The sequence below is a fragment of the Hyperoodon ampullatus genome, assembly GCF_949752795.1.
Source record: "Hyperoodon ampullatus genome assembly, chromosome: X".
In the NCBI taxonomy this organism is placed as follows: domain Eukaryota; kingdom Metazoa; phylum Chordata; class Mammalia; order Artiodactyla; family Ziphiidae; genus Hyperoodon; species Hyperoodon ampullatus.
The window spans coordinates 133,037,722-133,064,047 of NC_136913.1; the positions used below are offsets into that span (position 1 = coordinate 133,037,722).

The 26,326-nt window shown below is 37.1% G+C and overlaps 1 protein-coding gene across 2 annotated transcripts in view; it reads right to left on the reverse strand.

The window, feature by feature from the left end:
• Positions 1-9,095: 9,095 nt before the first annotated feature.
• Positions 9,096-26,326, reverse strand: part of TMLHE (trimethyllysine hydroxylase, epsilon) — a gene marked incomplete at both ends in the record, with an annotated part of 47,656 nt that continues 30,425 nt past the window's right edge. Inside the window, 2 exons of one of the 2 annotated variants that reach the window (XM_079727260.1) lie at positions 9,096-9,227; positions 9,920-10,058. In XM_079727260.1, the coding sequence (XP_079583386.1) occupies positions 9,096-9,227; positions 9,920-10,058 (271 nt within the window). Of the gene's footprint in view, positions 9,228-9,892; positions 10,059-26,326 lie in introns of both variants that reach the window. The other variant, XM_079727259.1, reaches the window with a different exon arrangement.

Sequence of the window (26,326 nt, forward strand, 5' to 3'; positions counted from 1 at the left end):
GACACATGAACATCAAGAGGTCACTCAAGTTCTCCATTTTATAATCTATAAAATATACTTAAAGTTGTGATTGTCTAGAAAATCAAATGGATTATTGTATGTAAAGGTGTTATATAAAATGTAATTTAGGGTGGCAGGAGTTACTATGTTCCAATTGTTGGCACTTTAGAATCTATCTATATTCAAAGGCAAACCAGCAAAAATACTAACCTTATGTGGTACAGTGGATTATTCATTTGTGGATTGTCAGGTGTGAAATACTGCCTATTAAATGTCCTTTTAAAATAATTCATTCATTTAACATCTCCAAATGCTGGGTATTGGGGATATAGAAATGAATAAGACAGCCCCTGCTCCCAAGGAGTTCACAAATTAGTCAGGGGAAACTGGCTCTTAAACAGAATACGGGGGAAGCATAAGGTGCTAATGTGCAAAGGACTGAGGTCAGGGAGAAGGCAAAATAATAAAGAACATTAATAACTAAAACATACAGGGTAAAAAGAGGTGAGGCTACGATTGAACTTTGTAGGATGACTAAAAGTTTGCTAGGCACACTAGATGGTGGGAACATGGCATTCAAGGAAAAGGAAAAAGCATGTGAAAAGGCACAGAGGCAGGGGCAGGCATGGCACGTCGGGGGAACTGCAAATAATTATATATAAGATAATGTGGGGCTTCCCTGGTGGCGCAGTGGTTGAGAGTCCGCCTGCCGATGCAGGGGACACGGGTTCGTGCCCCGGTCCGGGAAGATCCCACATGCCGCGGAGCGGCTGGGCCTGTGAGCCATGGCCGCTGAGCCTGCACGTCCAGAGCCTGTGCTCCGCAACGGGAGAGGCCACAACAGTGAGAGGCCTGCGTACTGCAAAAAACAAAACAAATAATAATAATAAAAAAAACCAAAGATAATGTGTACAATAGTGTGCAGTTTTTTTTTGTTTTTTTTTTTTTGCGGTACGCGGGCCTCTCACTGTTGTGGCCTCTCCCGTTGCGGAGCACAGGCTCCGGACGCACAGGCTCAGCGGCCATGGCTCATGGGCCTAGCCGCTCCGCGGCATGTGGGATCTTCCCGGACCGGGGCACAAACCCGTGTCCCCTGCATCGGCAGGCGGACTCTCAACCACTGCGCCACCAGGGAAGCCCATAGTGTGCAGTTTTTAAGGGCCACTCTGGGTTCAGTATGGAGATTCAATTAGGAACAAGGACAAGAGTGAAGGCAGAAACATGTTAGAAAGAATATTTTTAAACCTTTTAGAAATGTTTAGCTAAAATATATATAAATACATTTTAATCTGTAAACTTGTATTGATATTGACAAATTGCCCACAAAATTTACTCCCATAAGATAGACATATACCAAAGAGTGTATGAATTCCCACTTCTCCACATCTTAACAATGCATACTAAAAAAAATACTAAGGGAATCTACCCCAAATATGCTTCTCACCTTCCCTCCTATAAGTCTGAATTCTTTCTATATCTTTATTTATTGTCTTTTTCACTCATGTCTGAAAGTGTGAAGCACAATTTCTTTTTAAGTCCAGCTCACAATAATTGCAAGAAGTGTGTGTTTATTTCTGCATGTTTTCTTTTTAAAAAATATTTCAGACATACAAGAGTGTAGATGATAATATAACAAGTAACAATCTACTTACCACCAAGTTTTAGCTCTAAAGCATCACAACAATAGTTGAAGCCCTTGTGCATTCTTCCTTGATCTCATGGCCCTTTATTCCTCCAGTCCTTATTCCCCAGAGGTCATCATCACCTGAATTTGTAATTTATCATCCACACAAAGATTTTTATTCTTTTGTTACATATTCATGGATTGCATAAAAATATCAGAGTGCTGTTCTGCCTTTTAAAAAACTTCATATAATTGGTAATATATTGTACATATCTTTGTGCAGGTTGCAGTGTTCACTTAATCTTATGTTTGGGGAATATGTCCACTTGGGTAATCATGATGATGCAAATTGTTATCAGTTGTGGCAGGATGATGTTCATTAGGAAGTCAAGACATTGGGATGTCAAGTAGCATTTACTACCTGTGCAGTGATTAGAAAGATGGTGAAGTCACTAGGCTTCTTATGTATCTAGAGATGTGCTGTCAAATAGGGTAGCTATTTGGCCACATGTGGCTTTTTATATTTAAATGCAAATTGAATGAATTTGAAAAATCAGTTTCTCAGTTCCACTAGCCATATTTCAAGTGCTCAAAAGCCACATGTGACTAAGGGCTACCATATAGGACAGCACAAATAAGAAAACTCTCCATCATCACATAAAGTTTCTATTATATACCAAATGGTGAGATTTCTATTATATCCCAACTTAACTCATTTGTTTCACTCCTACAAAAGACGGTTGGGTCCTGGAAAATGACAGCAGATCATCACAGATTTAATTCAGTGGCAATATCAATTGCAGCTGAGATTTCAGATGCGTGGTGAGTTCTGGAGCAAATCGACAACCCACAAAGTTTCTTTTCTCCAGTTCCCCACGATAAGTAAAATCAGAATAAGTTTGCATTTACAAGGAGTATTAATTTCACTGTCCATCCCTCAGGGCAATGTCAGATCCCTTGTTCTTTGTTGTGAGTTGTGATATATATATATATCTATCTATATCTATATCTATATCTATATCTATCTATCTATCTATCTATCTATATATATATCTGCCATAAGGAGGGAGACTAAACTCTGTGGAAATTCTACGGAAAGTCAGGATATTACTTCTTAAGTGAGAGCAAGTTGTTGCACCTCACACTACTTATGATTAAGAAAGAGGCACAATAATTGGTGTGTCTCTTTGGATTTTGAAGACTGTGTACATTGATTTTGTATCCTGCTACTTTACCAAATTCATTGATTAGCTCTAGTAGCTTTCTGGTGGCACTTTTAGGATTCTCTATGTATAGTATTATGTCATCTGCCAACAGTGACACTTTTACTTCTTCTTTTCCGATTTGGATTCATTTCTTTTTCCAGAATCCTCTAATCTCTCCCTCTTCTCTGACTAGCTCCTTTCCCTTCAGTAAGAAACATACTCAGGTCCACTCTCCCTTTCTGAAAATAAATATCCTCAACTGGATGGGTCTCCTCCTTCTCATCTTCCTCACAATGTCAAACTATATGCTTCACTGTACAGTAATCCAGCTGGGCCCTTTTTGGGGACACTTCAGTATCAATATCCTTAGATATTTTTCTCTTTCGTTGGTCAGATGGCCCACAGAATACTCCTTCAGCTGCCAGAATTTTAGGGTCAGAGTGGGAGAAGACTGGGGGTTTATAGCTTTCAGGGTGCATACCTCCACTTAAGCCCTCTGTTTTCAATATGAGACTCCAACTGTTGGCTATGTTTGGGAACTCCCAGTCCAGATTGTCTCTGCTTTACCCTCTCCAGAGAATAACACTTCAGACTTCTGTCAGGGCAGGGAAGGGCCGGACACTCAGTGCAGGCAGGCATCGACTACAGAAAGGGATTTTGAAAAGAATCTACTTCTTACTTTTCAAAAACCCTCATTAGTTTGGTACCCACTCCCCTTTCACCTCCCCTTCCAGAGTTACCTGTTTCAACCTTTGAAGATTCTGGTGAGGAGCGAAGGGGGGGTTAGTAAATCAGGTTGTTTTCTGGCTTTTCCCACTAAGGGCTTAGAATTCCTAGTTTGTGGACTTCTTAGTTGTCTCTTTTCCTGCTCTTCTAATCTTTTCAAATATCGTTTTATCGTAGTTTCAGTGGGATTTTGGAAGGTGGTGAAGTTAGATGTGGAAGTATCATTGTAGGCACGGATGTCTCCCTGCCTGCCTCATTCACCCTACACATCTTTGTTATCAAGCCACACTCCCTAAAACACTCCAGACTCAGCTTTTCTCATCAGGCTCTCTGATCTCTTCTATGACCTTTCTGCTCTTTCAGCTCTCAGCCCTTGGACAACCTACCCCAAACCAACTTCCTGTCCATAAAGGCCATGCTTGATGTTCAGATGTCTTGCCAGTAGTTCTGCAATTCACGACCTGTCTACTCTCTCTGACCCTTAGCATTCCACATACTTTTCTAGCTCTGACTCCCATAACTTTGCTCTTTCTAAGTAGAATGCTGATTTCTATCAAACTCACAGGCTAACCCTGGTCTCTGCTATTTGTTCAAATAATGATATTGGTGACAATGATAAACTACTAAGTACTGAGTGTTTATTATGCGCTGCTCACTATGGTAGACACTTTATACATGTGACCTCATTTCATTCTTTACCACACGTTTATCAGATAGATGTCATTTTTTACCCCACTTTGAAGGTTAAGAAACAGAGGCTTAAGGAGAGAAAGTGGCTTCCCAAAATTCGCCAGGCTAGTAAGAGACAGAGGTGGAATTCAAGCCAAGGTTTGTTCAAGTCCATGCTCTTCCTACAACAATATGCTGCCTCAGTCAAGGTATCAGAGAGGGAGTTAGAAAGCAGAAGGTGAGAGGACACTGAGTACCTGAATTGGAGGGAGTTAACCACCATCAATGGGGCAAAGGGTAGACCAGAGATAATGATGGGGCTAATAGAGAAAAGCCTTCACTGACTTCAAAGGTTTGCATAGCATTGACCCTTGTGATCTTCACTTGTGCACACGATAAATTACCATGCTTATCCACCCACATAGAAAGTAAGTTAGAACACCACTATTAATCAATATAATACACACATACATGGCTTAAGACAATGTATCACAATTGTAAGAGATGTTTGATTAGTTTTTTCGAGAAAGGAAGCTTGGATTCCGTTAATCAAGCTAAGACTTTATACTGTTTAATAGTCTGGCACAAAACCAGACATGATAGCGATAAGCCTGATCCATCAAGAAAGTGTGCAGTCATATTTTGCAAACTCAATTTAGGGAATCAGGGAAGAATAATATCAATATGGAAAAGATTTCCATTCAAGATGTTACAGTAAGTTCATGCTGTGGCTAGCCTTGTGCTCCAAACACACAGCAATGATGGCAAAATATAAAAAGGTAAAATAAAAAAGGAATGGTCAACATACACACAAAAAGGATAATTGTCTCTGTGCTGAAGCAGCAGGCTTTTGCTGCACTGGAAGCAAACAATGGTGTCTAAAAGTTAAGCTCCTGCAGTATATAATGGTCCAAAAGGACTATGAGCAAGATGGAAGCTCACTGCTTAAAGCCAAGAACCAGGATGGAATTATCCACAAACCCACCAACCCCTGAATGTAAATCAGGAAAAAAAAGAGCTACTACCAAGTCTCCCAGCATCTTTGGCTCTGGTGAGCTGCAATCTTGAAGAGGTGAGGACACAGACACAGGCTGACCTCACAACTAGGAGCTGAGCCAAGCCATCAGCTGGCTCTGTGAGTGGATCTCCAATATGCCCAAGTGCTGGGGCAGTGATGTGAATAGGTCCTGTAAGGTGGTTTTTTTTTTTTTTTTTTTTTTTTTTTTTGCTGTACGCGGGACTGTCACTGTTGTGGCCTCTCCCGTTGCGGAGCACAGGCTCCGGACGCGCAGGCTCAGCGGCCATGGCTCACGGGTCCAGCCGCTCCGCGGCGGGTGGGATCTTCCCTGACCGGGTCACGAACCCGTGTCCCCTGCATCGGCAGGCGGACTCTCAAACACTGAGCCACCAGGGAAGCCCTATAAGGTGCTTTTGATCTTAACAACTGACTGGTATTTTGCAAGATTGTTGTAAGAAGGAAATATGCTGAATAGGTTGATTGATTTCCTTCTATCATCAAGGTTCCACCTTTGAAAGAGGTAAAATTAGAGAAAGTGAAGAACAGTTTTTAGAAAGTTGAGGGGGGGTTGTTTGTGGATGTTTGCAGAGTATCTGAAAAACAAATGTAGATATTCTCATGGTTCTTTTAAGATTTTTTGGGAAAGACTGTGAAAGTGGAGATGATTATTATCCATGATTGGTCAGCTAGACTGTGTAAGTATGGGAAAGGGGGGTAGGAATTAACATTTATTGAGCAGTATGGCAAATTACTTTAAAGCACTGTCTCTGTGGCCAGACTGTGAAGGTTCTAATCCAAACTCTGACACTTATTTAGCTATGTGATCTTGGGTAAGCCACTTAATCTCTCATTGTCTGTATTTGTTTATTTCTAAAATGGGGATAGGGTTGCTGTGGGGATTAAAAGAACTTAGAACTGTGTCTGGCACATAGTAAGCACTATGTAAGAGTTAGCTATTATTATTGGTCATTATTATGTGCCGCAAACATCTTAGTTAATAATCAGAAATTTGTCACAAAACCCTGTAAGGTAGGTATTTTCCTTACTGTACCCATATAAGAAAACTGAAGTGATGAGAGGCCAAACAAAATTACAGAATGGCACAGCCTTTAGATGCTACTTAATCCAAGGCCTTCATTTTAAACTGAAGAAGAGAAAACTGAAGAGCAAAATGCAGCTAGCTGCAAGAAGGTAGGACCAACAGTCATGATTTGCGTGGGACTTTCCCAGTTTTAAAACTGTAAGTTCCGCAGCCCAGGAAACCCCTCTCAGTTTGCGCACACTTGAATGCTTTGTCTCTCTAGATGAAGGTGAACAAAATTCAGCGCCAGTTAACTGCCAAACACAAAAAGACATACAGAGAATGTGATATTTTCTGGTGAGTTTGTTTGAAAAGAATTCATTAATTTATTCTCATTACAACAAATCCGTATTATGATATGATTATGTTAGGTGCTATAACACCATATTAGGTGCTGTGCTCTTGACTCTCTACTGATCCCATCCCACTATAGCAAAAGGTAAAAGTGACTCTACAGTGAGCTTGGTTGACACACACCCATGCTTACATTTTCAGGGACACCAGAAAGAGATGTGAAAAAGAAATCTCTCACATAGAAAGTTGTCAGTGGCCATGATCATCACTCAAATAATTCCTTTTCCTCTTTCTTCCTCCGAGGAGAGTACACTGTAGAAAAGTATTGATTGAAAATTTAGGAACATGAGGATGAAATAATTAATGAATCAAGGTCCCAGGGAAGAGAGAAGGTAAAGGGAGTCCTTCAGTAAGGGAGAAGATTGATCTGTGTCCTTATCTCTCCAGGGCCATGAATATGTTCTTTCCTTGTCATAAAGCAAGGCTGACCTCAGTTATAGTGTAATTTTCAAGGCTAATTTAGGCAAAACTTCAAAAAAGGTAAATATCCTGATGAAGACTAAGGAATGGTAACATATTTTAAGCGTACATAATAGTACAGAGGAAAGGCAGTATGTTAAAATGTTGTTACTTTTCTATTCTAATTGCTAAAGGGTATACTCTTTAAGACGTGAACTTAATTATCAGTCCTTTGACCTAAGAGGAAAACACATTTCATGGAAGACCCCAAAAGATTCCTATATAGTACAATTAAAATGCAGAAATATTTGAGAACATATTTTGGAGCACTGGATGGGTCAATAAAATAATGTATAAAGTATTAAATGTGAACTAGGAACTTCCTGAAAACATCAGATTACGCTCTATTCTCTGTCAGAATACTGACTTTTCTTTGATTTGTGACTCCTAGCCTCACTAATAATGTTTTTTTCCTCTTGTGCACATCCTAGCCTGGACTGTCTTTCATCATTTTATAGCAGTCAATGTGGTTATTGTACAGCTTCGCTTTCAATGAAAGCCAAGGGAAAATAAACCTCACACCTATCTCTCTGTCTTTATCTCTGTCTCTCTTTCCCTCTCTCTCTCTCCACATATAAAGGAAAGCCATTAAAAAAATAAAAGAAACAAGGTATTATACTTAACCCAGTCAAATCTTGGCAATTAACATGTATAATATTTTAAGATAGGGAAAAAAAAGGAAAAAAAAAGATTAGCAGAAATGGAGGAAAACAGATTGTATCCTAAATTCCATCAAAAGCCAAAATGCAAGTTTGGATAGTAATCTCCAGTTCTTTGGAGGCACATTATCGATTGTGATGAATTCCCTGAACAATCTTAGAGACTAACCCTCTGTACCCTCTGTTGTGTTTTGTGTGTATGCACACACGCACGTGCATGTGTGTGTGAATTACTATATGGAACCTCAGAAACGTCTAAAGACTTTCTGCAATTATCTCTCACAGAATTACCAAACTGATGGGTTTGTTTCACAGGAGCTATTGTGACTTCTTAGTTTTATTCCTCAAGAGATGACTTAGATAGAGATAACTCTTCTCACAAGATAAAACACTCTGTATTCAGTTCCCACCTTATCACTGAGCTTGTAATATGAAGCAATTCCTACAATATCTATAGCTCTAGGAGACCACAGAGAAAAATTTAGGGTTCCAGTTAAACTCTTTAATCCATAGGCCTATGTAAAGGACTGTCCCAAGGTGTCCTGTAGCACACTGGTTCTCAAAGTGTGGTCTAAAGACACCTTTAGAGCAGTCCATGAGACCCATTTAGTGGGTTTGTGTACTAAAAACAATTTTTAATAACATTAAGATGATATTGCCTTTTTCACTCGAATTATCCAATGAACGTACAGAAGACTTTTCCAGAAGCTACATGACATGTGGTGATGTCATCTCTCTGATAGCTGATGGATGTGTGCTTTTTTGTCCTTAAATTTTAAACATTTCTAAGTTTTAATATCTAATACAATTAGTAGCAATAGATACGACCCATATCCAAGCACTCTTTGGGGTCCTCAATAACTTTTAAGAGTGATTAGGTGTCTTAAGACCAAAAATGTTGCAAATCTCTGCCCTATTAAGACTTTGTTATTCCTAGAATGCATTTCTTTTTAACAGATCCTGTTGAAACAAATTTTTACCTAGTGACTATTATTGTTTCTCTATCAATGTGGTGATTATATTTCTGAAGCAGATTGACCACAATGACATCAAAAGGTCCAAAAACCAAATGAGTCCATGTTATAACTTGGGGAAGAAAGCTACCATACTAGATGGCTGACACTGGCTATCTCAGAAGCCTCTCTCCAAGGTTTTCCCTATTAGAGAAAGGGGAGGTTTTTGTTTTGTGTGATGAGGTAAGGAGACAGTTTGAAGTCAGTATTGACACAGTAGTATTCTGCTGATATGAATTCTGGTAGCCAGGTTGTCAGGTGTGTTCATAATACCAATGCTGCCCATTTTAAGCCTGAAGACCCAAGAGACGAGCAGTGTTTAATACATCATCCCTTGTTAAATAGCAGCCACAGAGTTGTCGGTAGCCAGTGAAGGATTCCCTGCCATGTAGGACACGCCAGTTGTCTATAAATAGGACCTGTGAATGGGAAAAAAAGAGAGAAAAAAACACTCAGAACAAGGGCAGACCAAAGGAACCCTAAATCAGAAGAGATCATTTAAAATAAAAGCTTTAGGTTGTTCTCTGGTTACATTCAATGAGGTGTTTTTCTCTTGAGATTAAACAAACATTTGGAAACTAGGATGTACATAGCTCTGTAGTAGGCTAAATGGAAGTAACAAAGGTAACAGCAGGTTACAGGCCCTGAACTTTGAGGAGCTTTTATTCCTTGATTAATTATTCTCTTATCAAAGCAAACCAGATCATTGGTTTCATTTTTTTCCTTCTCTTTAATTGTTATTATATGTGTTCTCAAAGAGTTAAGCTATTTCATTATGTCTTATGCTAAGCTAGAGATATTCTTTATCCAGAGGAAATATCAAGAGCAAAAAAAAAAAAAAAAAAAAAAAGGAATCATAAAGCCAGAAGGACCCTTAGCCCATAGGGACTATCTATTTCAACCCCCTCATCATACAAATAGAGTCACTGAGTCAGTGGGGAGAACCTGCTTCTAGGTCATTTAGTGAGTGAGTGGTAGGACCAGGGCCAACACCCAGGACTCTTTTCTCTTTTTCCTTTGCAACATTTTGACTCACATATTCAATAAGTACTCATTCTTCACTGCTTCAGTATAACAAGCTTACTTGACATCTTTCGAGTTTGGCACCCACCCTGCCAGGCTTTAATTTGACCCAAAACTCATTCTCAGGTTTCCTCAACTCTATTGTTAGAGTCCGGTGTGCTGTATACCAACGATGGACAACATCATAAGGTACGGTATTGATGACAGCCCGGTCATAGTTGTTGTACCTAAGGTGAAATTGTGAGAAAGAAAGATCTCCTCAAACACATGTTAAAGACATCTGTTGCTTATTTAGCAATTTTATATAAGCTTTCCCTATACTTATTACTTGTCCCATGATGAGGTAACAATAATAATGTTCTCTCATGACTATAGGATTTTAGAGAAGAGCTCCACAGCCTGTTGACCATATTTTGTTTTCTTTCGGAAAATCTGAGGATAGGGGATAGAAGAAAGTTTCAGCTGGTTTCTACCATCTTAGAATATTATGTTTTATCTAAAGAACGTTCCCTTGGCCTAATTTCATAGAAACATTGGGGAAAGATCTGAGCTTTCTCCTCACCAAGCTGAGGTTGGCAAGAGTTTGTACTAACAAAGCTTTCTTTTTAATAGGATGACTTACAACTTTTCAGGTGTTTTCCTTCATGGGAGAAATCCTAGCTACAGCCTAGTAGAGAGTTTACCCAGGAATCTTCATTGATTCATTCATTCAACCCTAACATTTACATGAGCACTTGCTATGTCCTAGGTGGTGTGTCAGGCATTAAAGATATAATGGTGAACACAGCAGACATGATCCCAGCCTTTGGGGATTTTACATTCTATTGAGAAAGATAGATGATGAACAAGTAACAAATACATAACTAGTTACAGATGTTATGTAGAAAAAAAATAGTGTTAAATGATAAAAAAAAAATTGGGAAGTCTATTTCAGAAGGATTGTTGAGAGAAGGACTTTTTGTTTTTTTTAAAGAAATGACATTTGAGCTGGTACTTGTATGATAAGAAACCAGCAATGTGACAAGCTGAGAGAAGCGTGTTCCAGGCAGAGAAGAGCAAGTATAAAGTCTTAGGGTGGAAAGTAGTTTTATGTTTGCAGACAAGTGAGAAGGCCATGTGGCTGGAGCTGAGTAACCAAGGGGAATAATGGTAAGAAAGGGAAGTGGAGGAGGGTAGCCATGGGCCAGATCATGTATAGCTCTGTAGGCTATGGTAAGGACTTTGGATTTTATTCTAAGTACTGTGGGAAGCCACTGAAAAAGCTAAGGTATTGGATTTCTTTTTTACCTAAGGCAAATTAATTATTTTACTGAAGTACACTATATATACAGAAAAGTACACAAATCATAAGCTTGATGAATTTTCACGATGTGAACACATCCATTTCACTAGCACCCAGGTCAATACATAGATAATTACCTGAACCCCAGAACATTCCCTGTCCCCCTTTCCCATATTATCTCTCCCCTCACCCAAGGATAACTACCATCATGACTTCTGTCAGCAAAGATTAGTTTTGCTTATTTATAAAACTTTACATAAATGGAATACTACAGTATGTACTCTTTTGTGCCTGCCTTCTTTCATTTAACCTTATATTTAGGAGATTTATCATCATTGTGCTATATGGCAATAGTTCATTCATCCTTCATGTTGAATACAATTTTATTGTGGGACTATACCACCACAATTTATTCATCCATTCTGTTGATGGACATTTGAGTCATTTCTGGTTTGTAACTATTACAAATAGTGCTGGAGGTTCTGGTCCATGATGGAAATATAGGAGGCCCCTGAACTCACCTCCTCCCATGGACACAGCAAATCTACAGGTACACAGGGAACAATTCTCTATGAAGAAATCTAGAAACTAACTGAGCAACTCCTACACATTGGGTGAATGAGAATGTATAAGAAGGGATGAGACAATCTTGCCATGGCCCTACCCCTGATTCAGTGACATATAAACATATAATCATGTAGAAACTCACAACTCCCAGCTTCTCCCTGAGGATTGAAGGGTTTGAACCCAACATTTAGTGTCCCAACTTTTAAGACTTCCACCTGAGGGATGGGTCCCCAAAACACATAGCTTTGAAAGACAATGGGGCTTGCAATCATGAGACCCAACAGACTATACCAAACAAAGAAACACTTCTTAATAGGTTTGTGAGGACTTATTGTGGCTATCCACCCCCAGGCCTACCACAGAGACAGCAGACATAAACAGTCATATCCCAAACTTTCCCTAAAAGAGGTCTATTTGAATACCTTAAAAGCTGCTGCCTGAGGGTCAGGCTTCTAATTTAGCACACATCTATGGACAGACTGTGATCCTCCCTGGAGATGGGAAAGGCCAGTGGGCACCATCTTCACATTCTTCCTCTGGCCCACTCCAGGTCACCAGTGTCTCCCTGGAATGAGCTTGTATACATGTTTGGTAACCTGGTTTTTGTGACTGCTGCACAGGGGACACCCCCTTTGATCACATGGCTCTGGTAGCCAGTGGGGTTTGAGTTACAGAATCCACAGGACTGTAGCAAACAAAGAAACACTTCTTAACTGGCTATCTCTTCATGGCTTAGTGCAAAGAGCCCAAGCAGAAGCCCTCAGCTCCCAGTCTTTCCCTGAAAGAGGTCTACTTGTATACTTTAAAAACTGCTGTCTGAGGCTTCCAATCAGCCTGCATCTGGGCTGACTGAGATCCTTCCCTTTGGGACACTGACAGGTCTTGACATACCCTCGACTACTGCGAGCCACTGAGAACAAAGAAGTCACCTTAGACGATCACAAAGGTTTGAGAGACAATCAAGAGGTAGAGCTGGGCTGAACAATAAGGTTCATCTCCTACATGAGACCACTCTGTCAAAACTGAGAGAAGTGTGAAAAACCACAGAGAATCAAGGAAAATGAAGAAACAGAGGAATATGTTATAAACAAAAGAACAGATAAAACTCCAGAAACAGACCTTAATGAAACTGAGATTAAATGATTTATCTGATAAAGAGTTCAAAATAATGGTCAAAAGATTCACACCAGGTTAAGAGAACAATGCATGACAAAGTGAGAATTTAAACAAAAAGACAGAAAATATTTTTTAAAAATGTACCAAACAGAAAGCACAGAGTTGAACTCTGGGCCATTTGGGTTCACAGTTAATAGCTGGGTGTTAAGTGACCTTTAACAGATTCTGATTTTAATAACAAAATTTGATATACTTACATATTTCATTTAGTGTAGGATGTCAATGTTTACAAAACAGACATACTGTATGTAGTATTACAAATATGCTGCCTATTAAACTGCTACTTTCTCAACAACAACAAAAAAGAAAGTGCAGAGTTGAAAAATATAGTAACTGAACTGAAAAGGTCAATAGATGGATTAAATAGCAGAATAGATAAAGTGGAAGAAAGGAACAGTGAACTCCAAGACAGGAAATTGGAATTATCCAATCAGAGGAGAAAAAAAAAGAATGAAAAAGAGTGAAGATAGCTTTAGGGAATTATGGGACTCAATCAAGCAGACCAATATTTGCATTATAGGGGTCCCAGAATGAGAAGAGAGAAAGGATCAGAAAGCTTATTAAAAAAAAAATAATAATGGCTGAAATCTTCCCTAATCTAGAGAAAGAAACAGACATCCAAATCTAGGAATCCCAGGGATTACCAAGAAGATAAATCCAGAGACCCGCACTGAGACACAATATAATTAAAATGCCAAAAGTTAAAGACAAAGAGAGAATCTTAAAAGAAGTAAGAGAAAAACAACTTGTTATATACAAGGGAACCCTCATAAAACTATCAGCAGATTTTTCATCAGAGACTTTTCAGGCCAGAAGGGAGTGACATGACATACTCAAAGTGCTGAAAAAAAAAAAAATCCTCCAATCAAGAATACTCTACCCAGCAAAACTGTCAGCTAGAATTGAAGGAGAGATAAAGAGTTTTCCAGACATGCAAAAGTTAAAGGAGTTCATCACTACTAGACTGGTCTTACAAAAAATGTTAAAGGGACTTCTACAATATAAGCTGAAAAGAAAAGGTGCTAATTAGGAACAACAAAACATATGAAAGTATAAATCTCACTGGTAAAGGTAAATACATAATTAAATTCAGAATACTCTAATGTTGTAATGGTGGTGGGTAATCACTTATAAATTCAGTATGAAGGTTAAAAGACAAAAGTAGTAAAAAGGACTATAACTACAATAATTTGTTAATGGTTACACAAGGTAAAAAGATGTAAACTGTGATGTCAAAAACATAAGACACAGGAGAGAAAGTAAAAATACAGAGCTTTAGTATGTGTTTGAACTTAAGTGTTAGCTTAAAATAGACTGTTATAAATATAAGATGTTTTAGATAAACCTCATGGTAACCACAAAGGAAAACCTATAATAGATACATGAGACAAGGGAAAAGAAATCTAAGCATAACACCTACAGAAAATCATCAAACCACAAAGGAAGAGACAAAGAGAAGAAGAAAGGAACAAAGGATTACAAAATAGCCAGAAAACAAATAACAAAATGGCAATAATAAGACCGTATCTATGACTAATTATTTTATTTTTTAATATATATATATATATATATATATTTATTTATTTATTTTATTTTTGGCTGTGTTGGATCTTAGTTGTGGCATGTGGGATCTTTGTTGTGGCAGACGGGATCTTTTGCTGCAGTGTGCGGGCTTCTCTCTAGTTGTGGTGTGCGGGTTTTCTCTCTCTAGTTGTGGTGCATAGGCTCCAGAGAGCGTGGACTCTGTAGTTGTGGCATGTGGGCATTTACTTGCCCCGTGGCATGTGGAATCTTAGTTCCCTGACCAGGGATTGAACCGGTGTCCCCTGCATTGGAAGGTGGATTTTTTACCAGTGGACCACCAGGGAAGTCCCTATCACTAATAACTTTAAATGAAATGGACTAAATTTTCCAATCAAAAGACATAGAGTGGCTGGAATGGATTGAAAAATAAGACCCATCTATATTGCTGCCTACAAGATACTCATTTCAGCTTCAAGGACACACACAGACTGAAAGTAAAGGGATGAAAAAAGATGTTCCATGCAAATGGAAACCAAAAGAAAACAAAGGTAGATAAACTTATATCAGACAAAATAGACTTTAAGCCAAAGACTAATTAGAGACAAAGAAGATTATAATTTAATGATAATGAGGTCAATCCAAAAAGAGGATATAAGATTTGTAAATATTTATGCACTGAATTTAATAGCACCTAAATACATAAAGCAAGCATTAACAGACATAAAATGAGAAATTGACAATAACACAATAACAGTAGGGAAGTTTATCATCACCATACTTACTTCAATGGACAGATCATCCAGACAGAAAATCAATAAGGAAACAGTGGCCTTAAATGATACATTAGACCAAATGGACTTTATATATATATATATATATATATATATATATATATATATATATATATATATATAAAAAACATTCCATCCAAAAGCAGCATAATACACATTTTTTCCAAGTGCATATGGAACATTCTCCAAGACAGATCACATGCTAGGCCACAAAACAGGTCTCAACAAATTTAAGAGGATAGAAATTATATCAAACTACTTTTCCCAATTACAATGGTATGAATCTAGAAATCAATTACAAGGAGAAAACTAGAAAGTTCACAAATGTGTGAAGATTAAACAACATGTTACTGAACAACCAATGGGTCAAAGAAGAAATCAAAAGAGAAATAAAAAATATCTTAAGACAAATGAAAATGGAAATATAACACACCAAAACTTATGGGATGCAGCAAAAGCAGCTCTAAGAGGGAAGTTCATGGCAATAAACACCTACAGTAAGAAATAAGAAAGATCTCAAATAAACAATGTAACATTACATCTCATGGAATAAAGCCCAAAGTTAGTAGAAGGAAGAAAATAACAAAGATCAGAGCAGAAATAAATGAAATAGAGATGAATAAGACAACAGAAAAGATCAATGAAACTAAAAGCTGTTGTTTTTTAAAGCAGATACACAAAATAGACAAGACCTATAACTAGATTTACCAAGAAAAAAGAGGACTCAAATAAAATTATAAATGAAAGGGGAGATATTACAACTGATAGCACAGAAATACAAATGACAATACGAGACTACGATGAATAATTATACATCAACAACTTGGGCAACCTAGAAGAAATGGATAAAAATTCCTAGAAACATACAACCAACCAAGACTGAATCATGAAGAAATAGAAAATCTGAACAGACCAATTACTAGTAAGGTGATTAAATCAGTAATAAAAAACCTCCCAACAAAGAAAAGTCTATGACCTGATGGCTTCACTGGTGAATTCCACCAAATATTTAAAGATAAATTAATACCAGTCCTCAAAATCTTCCAAAAATTTGAAGAGGAGGAACACTTCCAAACTCATTTAATGAGGCCATCATTACCCTGATACCAAAACCAATAAGGACACTACAAGAAAATAAAACTATAGGCCAATATAATGGATGAATATAGAAGCAAATATCTACAAAATATATTAGCAAAGCAAATTCAACAGTCCATTAAAAAGATCATACACCATGATCAAATGGGATTCATTCCAGGGATGCAAGAATGGTTCAACATCTATAAATTAATATGATATACCATATTAACAAAATGAAGGCTAAAAATCATGATCATCTTGATAAATGCAGAAAAAGCATTTGACAAAATCCAACATCCATTCATGATAATAACTCTTAACAAAGTGAGTATAGAGGGAATATACCTAGACATAATAAAGGCCAGATATGACAAACCTACAACCAACATCATACTCAACTCTGGAAAGCTGAAAGCATTTCCTCTAAGATCGGGAACAAGACAAGGATGCCCACTCTCACCACTTTCATTTAACATAGCACTAGAAGTCCTAAGCACAGAAATCAGACAAGAAAAAGAAATAAAAGGAATGCAAATTGAAAAGGAAGAAGTAAAGCTGTCTATATTTCCAGACTATGTGATATTATATATAGAAACTCTAAAGACTACACCAAAAATAAAAAATAAAAATAAAAAAAAAAATAAAGACTACACCAAAAAACTGTTAGAATTAATAAACAAATTAAACTGCAAAATATAAAATCAACATGCAGAAATCAGTTTCATTTCTATGCCCTAACAACAAACTATCAGAAAGGGAAATTTAGATAACAATCCCATTTACAATTGTATCAGAAAGAATAAAATATCTAGGAATAAATCTAACCAAGGAGGTGAAAGATCTGTATACTGAAACCTATAAGACATTGATGAAAGAAATTGAAGATGACACAAATAAATGGAAAGATATTCCATGCTTATGGAATAAATTGTTAACATGTTCATAATACCCAAAGCAATCTACAGATCCAATGTAATCCCTATCAGGATTCCAATGGCATTTTCCAGAAAAATAGAAAAAGCAATTTTAAAATTTGTGTGGAACTACAAAAGACCCAGAATAGTGAAAACATCTTGAGAAAGAGGAACAAAGCTGGAGGCATCAAACTTTCTGATTTCAAACTATATTACAAAGCAATCATATCAAAACAGTATGGTACTCACATAAAGCCACACACATAGACCAATGGAACAGAATTGAGAGTCCAGAAATAAGCCCATGCATATAATGGTCAACTAATATTTGACAAGGGAAGCAAGAATCCTCAATGCGGAAAGAAGTTTCTTCAATAAATGGTGTTGGGAAAACTGGACAGCCACATGCAAAACAACTGAACTGGTCTCCTATCTTACACCATACATAAATATCAATTCAGAATGGATTAAAGACTTGAATGTAAGACCTGACACCATAAAACTCCTATAAGAAAATATAGGGTGTATGCTCCTTCACATTGGTTTTGGTGATGATTTTTTGTTTTGACAAATAAAGCAAAGGTGACAAAATAAAAAATAAAGAAATGAAACTACCTCAAACTAAAAAACTTCCCCACAGCACAGGAAATCATCAACAAAATGAAAATGCCACTTACAGAATAGGAGAAAATATTTGCAAATCATATATCTGATAAGGGGTTAATATGCAAAATATATATAGAACTCATACAACTCAATGGCAAAAAACACCAAAAAACAAACCCTTAAAAAGTGGGAAGAGGACTTGAATTAAAAAGTGGGAAGAGGACTTGAATTAAAAAGTGGGAAGAGGACTTGAATAGACATTTTTTCCAAAGACATATAAACGGACAACAGGTACATGAAAATGTGCTCAACATCAGTAATCATCAGAGAAATGCAAATCATAACCACAATGAGATATATCCTCACACCTATCAGAATGGCTATTATCAAAAAGACAAGAGATAACAATTGTTGGTGAGGATGTGGAAAAAAGGAAACCCTTGTACACTGTTGGTGGGAATGCAAATTGGTGTAGCTACTATCGAAAACAGTATGGAGGTCCCTCAAAAACTGAAGAATAGAACTACCATGTGATCCAGAAATTCCACTTTTGGTCATATATCTGAAGGAAGTGAAATCACTATCTCAAAGAGATATCTGCACCCCCATGTTAAATGTAGCATTATTTCTGATAGCCAAGACATGGAAATAACCTATGTAACCATGACAGATGAATGGATAAAGAAGATGTGGTAATACACACAGACACACAGACACACACACACTGGAATATTACTCAGCCATAAAAAGAATGAAATATTGCCATCTGTGACAACATGGATGGACCTTGAGGGTATTACGCTAAGTGAAATAAGTCACAGAGAAAGACAAATACTGTATGATTCCACTTATATGTGGAATAAAAAAACTGAACTCATAGAAACTGAGAACAGATTGGTGGTTGCCAGAGATGGGGTTGTGGGGTGGGTGAAACGGGTGAAGATGCTCAAAAGGTACAAACTCCCAGTTAAAAGATAAGGCCTAATGTACACTATGGTGACTAATTAGTTAATAATACTGCATTGTATATTTGAAAGTTGCTAATAGAGTAGATCTTAAAAGTTCTCATCACAAGAAATAAAAAAAACTGTAACTAAGTGGTAATAGATGTTAACTATTGTGGTAATCATTTCACAACATGTACATATATCAATCAACACATTATGTTATATACCTTAATCTAATACCAATGCTTTATGTCAATTATAGTTCAATAAAACTGGAAAAAGAAAACAAATAGTGCTGATAAGAACATTCTATTACTTGTCTTTTGGTGAATATATATATATCTTCATCTATGTTTGATATAATTTTAAGAATGGAATTGCTGGGTTATAGGGTATGTATATGCTCAGCTTTAATAGATACTGCCACAGCTATTCTTTTTTTTTTTTTTTTGTGGTACGCGGGCCTCTCACTGTTGTGGCCTCTCCCGTTGCGGAGCACAGGCTCCAGACGCGCAGGCTCAGCGGCCATGGCTCACGGGCCCAGCTGCTCCACGGCATGTGGGATCTTCCCGGACCGGGGCACGAACCCATGTCCCCCACATCGGCAGGCGGACTCTCAGCCACTGCGCCACCAGGAAAGCCCCAAAGCTATTCTTTCAAAAGAGAAAAAAACATTTAATGGTACCTTTTTTGGACATCATACAGTGTTCATTAGTGTTAGATAGTACATGGCACAATCTGAGCCAATACCCTTAGTTTTCTCACATACAAAAATGAGCATAACAACATCTGCTTAGCTGACCTCATAGAGCTATTGTGAAAATCAAATGAAAGAATGCATATAATAGCCCTTCATCCCAGGCTTCAAGGAGCCATGCGCACAGGGAAAAATGGGTGAGGAAGCATAGTTTTCACCAGGGTCTTGACACTCACTGTCATTTCCAGAAGCCCTCAGTGCTGTGTTAGGCACTCGATCAAATATTATTTCATTTAATCCTTTCATCACCCCAGAAGGGAAGGTGGTATTAGCCTCCTTTCACATGTGCAGCAACTGAAACTCAGGTTAAACCTGCCACAGAGTTTATAAATAGCAGAGTGGTTTTGAAATCAGGTCTCCATAATACTTTAACTCATTGTTTGTACCAGAGAGCAGAACAGTGATCTAATTCCTGTGTATGCTGGTTCATAAGGTCAACTTTTACACATCATAATTGTGATCTCTTGACTTCAAATAGAGATTTGAAGTTTATAAGTGTTTTCATATACACAATCTCATTGACCCTCTATCTGATAACCCTGTGAGGTAAGTAGCACAGCTATTAATTATTATCTTACTTTATAGATAAGGAACATAAAGATAAGATTTGTCCAAGGTCGAATGAGATCTAGTATTCACTATTTATATTATATTAGATGATGTTGTTTTCTAAGGCTAATAGCAAGAAGCAGCAGGAAAAGTTTATTACAGATTAGTAAAATGGATTTGCAATTTTTTATATTTAGAATAAGATGACTTCTGGACTTTTGCACAAAGTGATGTCATTATATTATTGCATAATTTGTCTGTTTGTTTTTTTTTTCCTGCTTTGATATGATGCAAGAAAGCCCTGGAAGTAGAGGAAAGAAAATAAAGCAGATACCTATCTGACAAGAATATCTAGGGAGTCCTAATGAAACTATTCCTCTTATTAGCGGACAGAAAATTAAAGATTTTCCAAGTACAGAGAGCTCAGTGATTGAATGGAAGATGCATTTGATGGGCACTGTACTTTGACAGATCACTGCTACAATCCCAGTTCAGATGTGTGACCTTAGAGAAACTATTTGATCACTTTGAGCCTCAATTTCCCCATCAGAAAACTGAGAATAATAATAACTTCCTTATATGCTTATCAGGATTATATGAAGTATTATATATTATGAACTAACACCGTGCTTGACACATAGGTGGTCAATAATGTTAGCTAAAATAAACACTAGTTAACTATCTCAAGCCACAAAAATGAGCCCTAGAAACCATGAAAGTCTTCACAGTAAGTTACACTCAGACTTGGAGGACAGGGTTAGACCAAGCTTTGAATAAGAACAGCTGAAGGATAGGTAAGTAGTTGTACCAAAATATTTGCATTTTAATACCTCTTGCTCTAAAATGTTTTAATAAGGTTTAAAATGTGAATAGGTATTGCACCTATTATAATGTCTCATTTATAGAAAAAGCTTACTTATATACAGAGCATGCCATATATATATAGCCGTGCCACGCAGCTTGCAGGATCTTACTTCCCCAACAAGGGATTGAACCCAGGCTGTGGCAGTGAAAGCATGGAGTTCTAACCACTGAACTGCCAGGGAATGCCTAAGCATGTTATATTTTTATTTTATTAAAAAATATTGAGCACTGTGTTCTGCTTCTGATAATGGCTAAGTAAACTCCTATTACATCAACCTGTTCCTCTCATAGGTGGCAATTTAAAACTCTGGACAAAATACAAAAACCAACTATCCAAAGGTACTGTACAGGCAGATATTGGAGGGGAGGAAAGAAAGAAACTGTACTGGGTGAGTTTCCCATTTTCATGGCATCTAGCCTGAGGGTATGCTACAGCCTTTACCATACAGGGCAGTTAAAACCCCAAAAGAAATCTCTCAGTCTTTCTGTCCTGAAGAATCAAACGACAGAGTTTGGGGAATCCACTGCCACTAGAAGGTGAAGAGGAAATCCTGGAAAGGAGAGAATCAGCGAAGAGGAGCACAAAGCTTTATAAGCTCTACCCAAATATGTGGATTACCCCTAAATTTCACATGTGCAAGAGAAACTCCCAGCATTACATCCAAAGCTAAAATAACTGAAGTTTGAACTATCAAAGAACGAAGTTTGAAATCTGAGCACAATTAAATTGATTGCCTACTAAAAAAAAACCCAAATCAACATTCTTTAGAGAAATATAATCTAGAGTCCTAATAACATAATATTCACATTCTTCAGAATTCAATTCAATATTATTCAATGTAACAAGGACCAGGAATGCAACCTATTATCAAAGGAAAAAGACAATCAAATAAGGTCAGCCCTTATATATCTCAGATGTTGGAATTATCAGACTTTTTTTTTTTTTTTTTGCGGTACATGGGCCTCTCACTGTTGTGGCCTCTCCCGTTGCGGAGCACAGGCTCCGGACGCGCAGGATCAGAGGTCATGGCTCACGGGCCCAGCCGCTCCATGGCATGCGGGACCTTCCTGGACCGGGGCACGAACCCGTGTCCCCTGCATTGGCAGGCAGACTCCCAACCAATGTGCCACCAGGGAGGCCCCAGACAACATTTTTAAAGCAGCTATTTTCACTACATGCAATGAGGTAAAGAAAAATATGCTTGTAATGAAGGGATAGAAACTCTCAGCCAAAAAAAAAAAAAAAAAAAAGAAACTATAAAAAAGAACCACATGTAAATTTTAGAACTGAATAATACAACATCTGAATTAAAACATTTACTACATGGACTTAACAACAGAATGATGCTGACAGATAAGAGTCTGTGAATTTGAAAACTGGCTAATTTCATTTGATCTATCTGAAGAAAAGATTTAAAAATTTTTTGAAAAGAAAATGAACAAAACATCAGGGACCTGTGGGGCAATATCAAAAGGTCTGACATGTGTGTAACTGGAGTTCCAGAAAAGAAGAGAGAAAAGGGGGCAGAAAAAATTTTTGAAGAAATAATGACCAAAATTTGGTGAAAGACATAAATTTACAGATTCAAGATGCTCAGAGAATTCCCATTTGGAAGAAAATAAAGAGAACCACACCTAGGAATATCACAGACAAATTGCTGCAAACCAAACATAAAATCTTGAAAGCTCCCAGAAAAAATGTTTACATGGTGCATAAATTAAAGTATAATTCAAAACATGTATTAAAATAATCCGTAAGAAGGTAGGTAAGGAGGAACAGAAAAAAAAGATCAGGCAAAAAGAAAACAAAAGATTAAAAATAATATATATTTGGTTGATTATCAATAAGGGTGCAAAGACCATTTAATAGGGGAAAGGATATAATCTCTTCAACAACAGTGTTGGGACAACTGAACACCCACAAGGTAAAGAACAACATTGGACCCTTAATTCACACCATAAACAAAAATTAACTAAAAAATGGGTCAGAGAGCTAAATGTAAGAGCTAAAACTATAAAACTCTTTGAATAGATCACAGGAGTAAATCTTCATGACGTTAGTTTAGGCAAAGCCTTCTTAGATACAAGACAGAAAAACACAAGCAATGAAAAAATAGATAATTTGGATATCATCAAAATTTAAAACTCTAGCACAACCAAAGAACACAGGGGAGTAAAAAGACAAGCCACATGCTGGGAGAAAAATAATTGTAAATGACATATCCAATAAGGAACTTGTGTCCAGAATATTTAAAGAACTCATAAAACTTACCAACAAGAATTCAAATGATTTGCATTTTCCTGATGATTAGTAATGTTGAACAGCATTTCCTGTGCCTACTGGCCATCTGTATGTCTTCTTTGGAAAAATGTCTACTCAGGTACTCTGATCATTTTTAAATTGAGTTGTTTTTTGATGTTAAGTCGTATGAGCTATTTATATATTTTGGATATTAACTCTTAACAGATGTATCATTTGCAAATACCTTCTCCCATTCAGTAGGCTGCCTTTTCATTTTATCGACAGCTTCCTTTGCTATGCAAAAGCTTTTTAGTTTGATGTAGTCCAATTTGTTTATTTTTGCTTTTGTTTCCCTTCCCTGAGGAGATATATCCAAAAAAATTGCTAAGACCAATGTCAAAGAGCATATTCCCTATGTTTTCTCCTAGAAGTTTTGTGGTTTCAGGTCATATATTTAAGTCTTTACTCCATTTTGAATTTATTTTTATATATGGTGTGAAAGAGTAGTCCAGTTTGATTCTTTTGCATGTAGCTGTCCAGTTTTCCCAACACCATTTATTGAAAAGGCTGTCTTTTCCCCATTGTATATTCTGCATCCTTTGTCATAGATTAATTGACCATAAGTGCATGGGTTTATATCTGGGCTCTCTATTATGTTCCATGGGTCTATTTGTGTGTTTTCATGACAGTACCATACTGTTTTGATTATTGTAGCTTTGTAGTACAGTTTGAAATCAAGGAGCGTGACACCTCCAGCTTTGTTGTTCTTTCTCAAAATTGTTTTGGCTGTTCAGGGTCTTTTGTGTTTCCATACAAATTGTATAATTATAGTTCTAGTTCTGTGAAAAATGTCATTGGTATTTTGATAGGGATTGCATTGAATCTTTAGATTGCCTTGGGTAGTATGGACATTTTAACAATATTAATTCTTCTAAGCCATGAGCATGGTATATCTTTCCATCAATTTGCATTATCTTCAATTTCTTTCATCAGTGTCTTGTAGTTTTCTGGGTACATGTCTTTTACCTCCTTGGTTAGATTTATTGTTAAGTATTTTGTTCTTTTTGATGCAATTATAAGTGGGATTGCTTTCTTAATTTCTCTTTTTGATTGTTCATTGTTAGTGTATAGAAACACAGAGATCACTTCACACTTATCAGAATGGCTATTTTCAAAAAGATAACAAATAACAAGTGTTGGAGAGAATGTGGAAAAAAGGCAACCCTCGTGCACTGTTGGTGGCAATGTAAATTGGTGCAGTCACTATGGAAGACAGTAGAAAATTTCCTCAAAAAATTAAAAATAGAACTACCATATGATCCAGCAATTCTACTCCTGGGTATGTATATGAAGAAAACAAAAACACTAAATTGAAAAGATATGTGCACCCCTATGTTCACTGCAGCATTGTTTACAGTAGCCATGATATGAAAGCAACTTGGGCTCCATCAATAGGTGAGTGGATAAAGACGATGTCACACACACACACACACACACACACACACACACACACACACACACACACACTGGAATATTCCTCAGCCATAAAAAAGAATGAAGATCTTGCCATTTGTGACAACATGGATGGACCTAGAGGGCATTGTCCTAAGTGAAATAAATCAGACAGAGAAAGACAAATACCATATGATAGCACTTATATGTGGAATTTTAAAATAAAACAAATGAACAAGCAAAACAAAAGAGAAACAGAGTCAAAGATACAGAGAACAAACAGGTGGTTGCCAAATGGGAGAGGGGAAGGGGGATGAGAGAAATAGCTGAGGGGCATTAAGAAGTACAAACTTCCAGTTACAAAACAAATGAGTCATGGGTACGAAGTGTACAGTGTGGGGAGTATACTGAATAATTATGTAATAACTTTGTATGGTGACAGATGGTAAGTAGACTTATCATGGTGATCGGTATGAAATGTATAGAAATATCGAATCACTGTGTTGTGCACCAGGAACTAACATAGTGTTGTAGGTCAATTATACTTCAAAAACAAACAAACAAACTCTCAGAAAAAGAGATCAGATTTGTGGTTACCAGAGGCAGAGGGTAGAGGGGGGAGCGGGAATTGGATGAAGATGATCAAAAGGTACAAACTTCCAACTGTAAGATAAAAAATTACTAGGGATGTAATGTACAACATGATAAATATAATTAATACTGTTGTATGTTATACATTAAAATTGTTAAGAGAGTAAATCCTGAGTTCTCATCACAAGGAAAAAAATATTTTTATATTTCTTTAATGTATCTATATGAGGTGATGGATGTTCACTAAACTTATTGTGATAATCATTTCATGATGTATGTAAGTCAAATCATTATGCTGTACACCTTAAACTTATACAGCACTGTATGTCAATTACATTTCAATGAAACTGGAAGAAAAAAAGACAAATGATACAATTTAAAAATCGACAGAAGATTTGACTAAAGAAGATGTACAAATGGCCAAGAAGCAAAATGAAAGAACAAATGAAAAGATGTTCAACATCATTAATCATCAGGGAAATGCAAATCAAAACCACAGTGAGATACTACTTCACACCCACTAGGATGGTTATAATCAAAGACAGATAATAACAAATGCTGGTGAGGATGTAGAGAAACTGAAGGCCTCATACATTACTGGCAGGGATGTTAACTGGTGCATCCAGTGTGGAAAACAGTTTAGCAGTTCCTCAAAGGGATAAATGCAGAGTTACCATATGAACCAGCAATTACATTCTTAGAAATCTACCCAAGAGAAATGAAAAAAACATGTCTACATAAAGACTTGTATGCAAATGTTCATAGCAACATTATCTGGAATAGCCTCAAACTAGAAATAATCCAAATGTTCATTACTGTTGAATGTATAAACAAAATGTGATATATATAAAGGAATACTATTCAGCAATTAAACAGATACATATTACAGCATGGATGAACTTTGAAATCATTATGCTAAGTGAGTGAAAGAGAGCTGACACAAAAGACTCTGTATTGTATGATTCCATTTACAGAAAATGTCCAGAATAGGCAAATCCATACAGACAGAAAGTTGATAAGTGATTGTCAGGGGCTGTGATGGGATGGGGCTGGGGTGAGGGAATGGGGGAGTCACTGCTTAATGGGCAGGAGGGAACTTTTTGGGTTGACAGAAATGTCAAAAACTGGATTGTGATGATGGTTACATGACTTT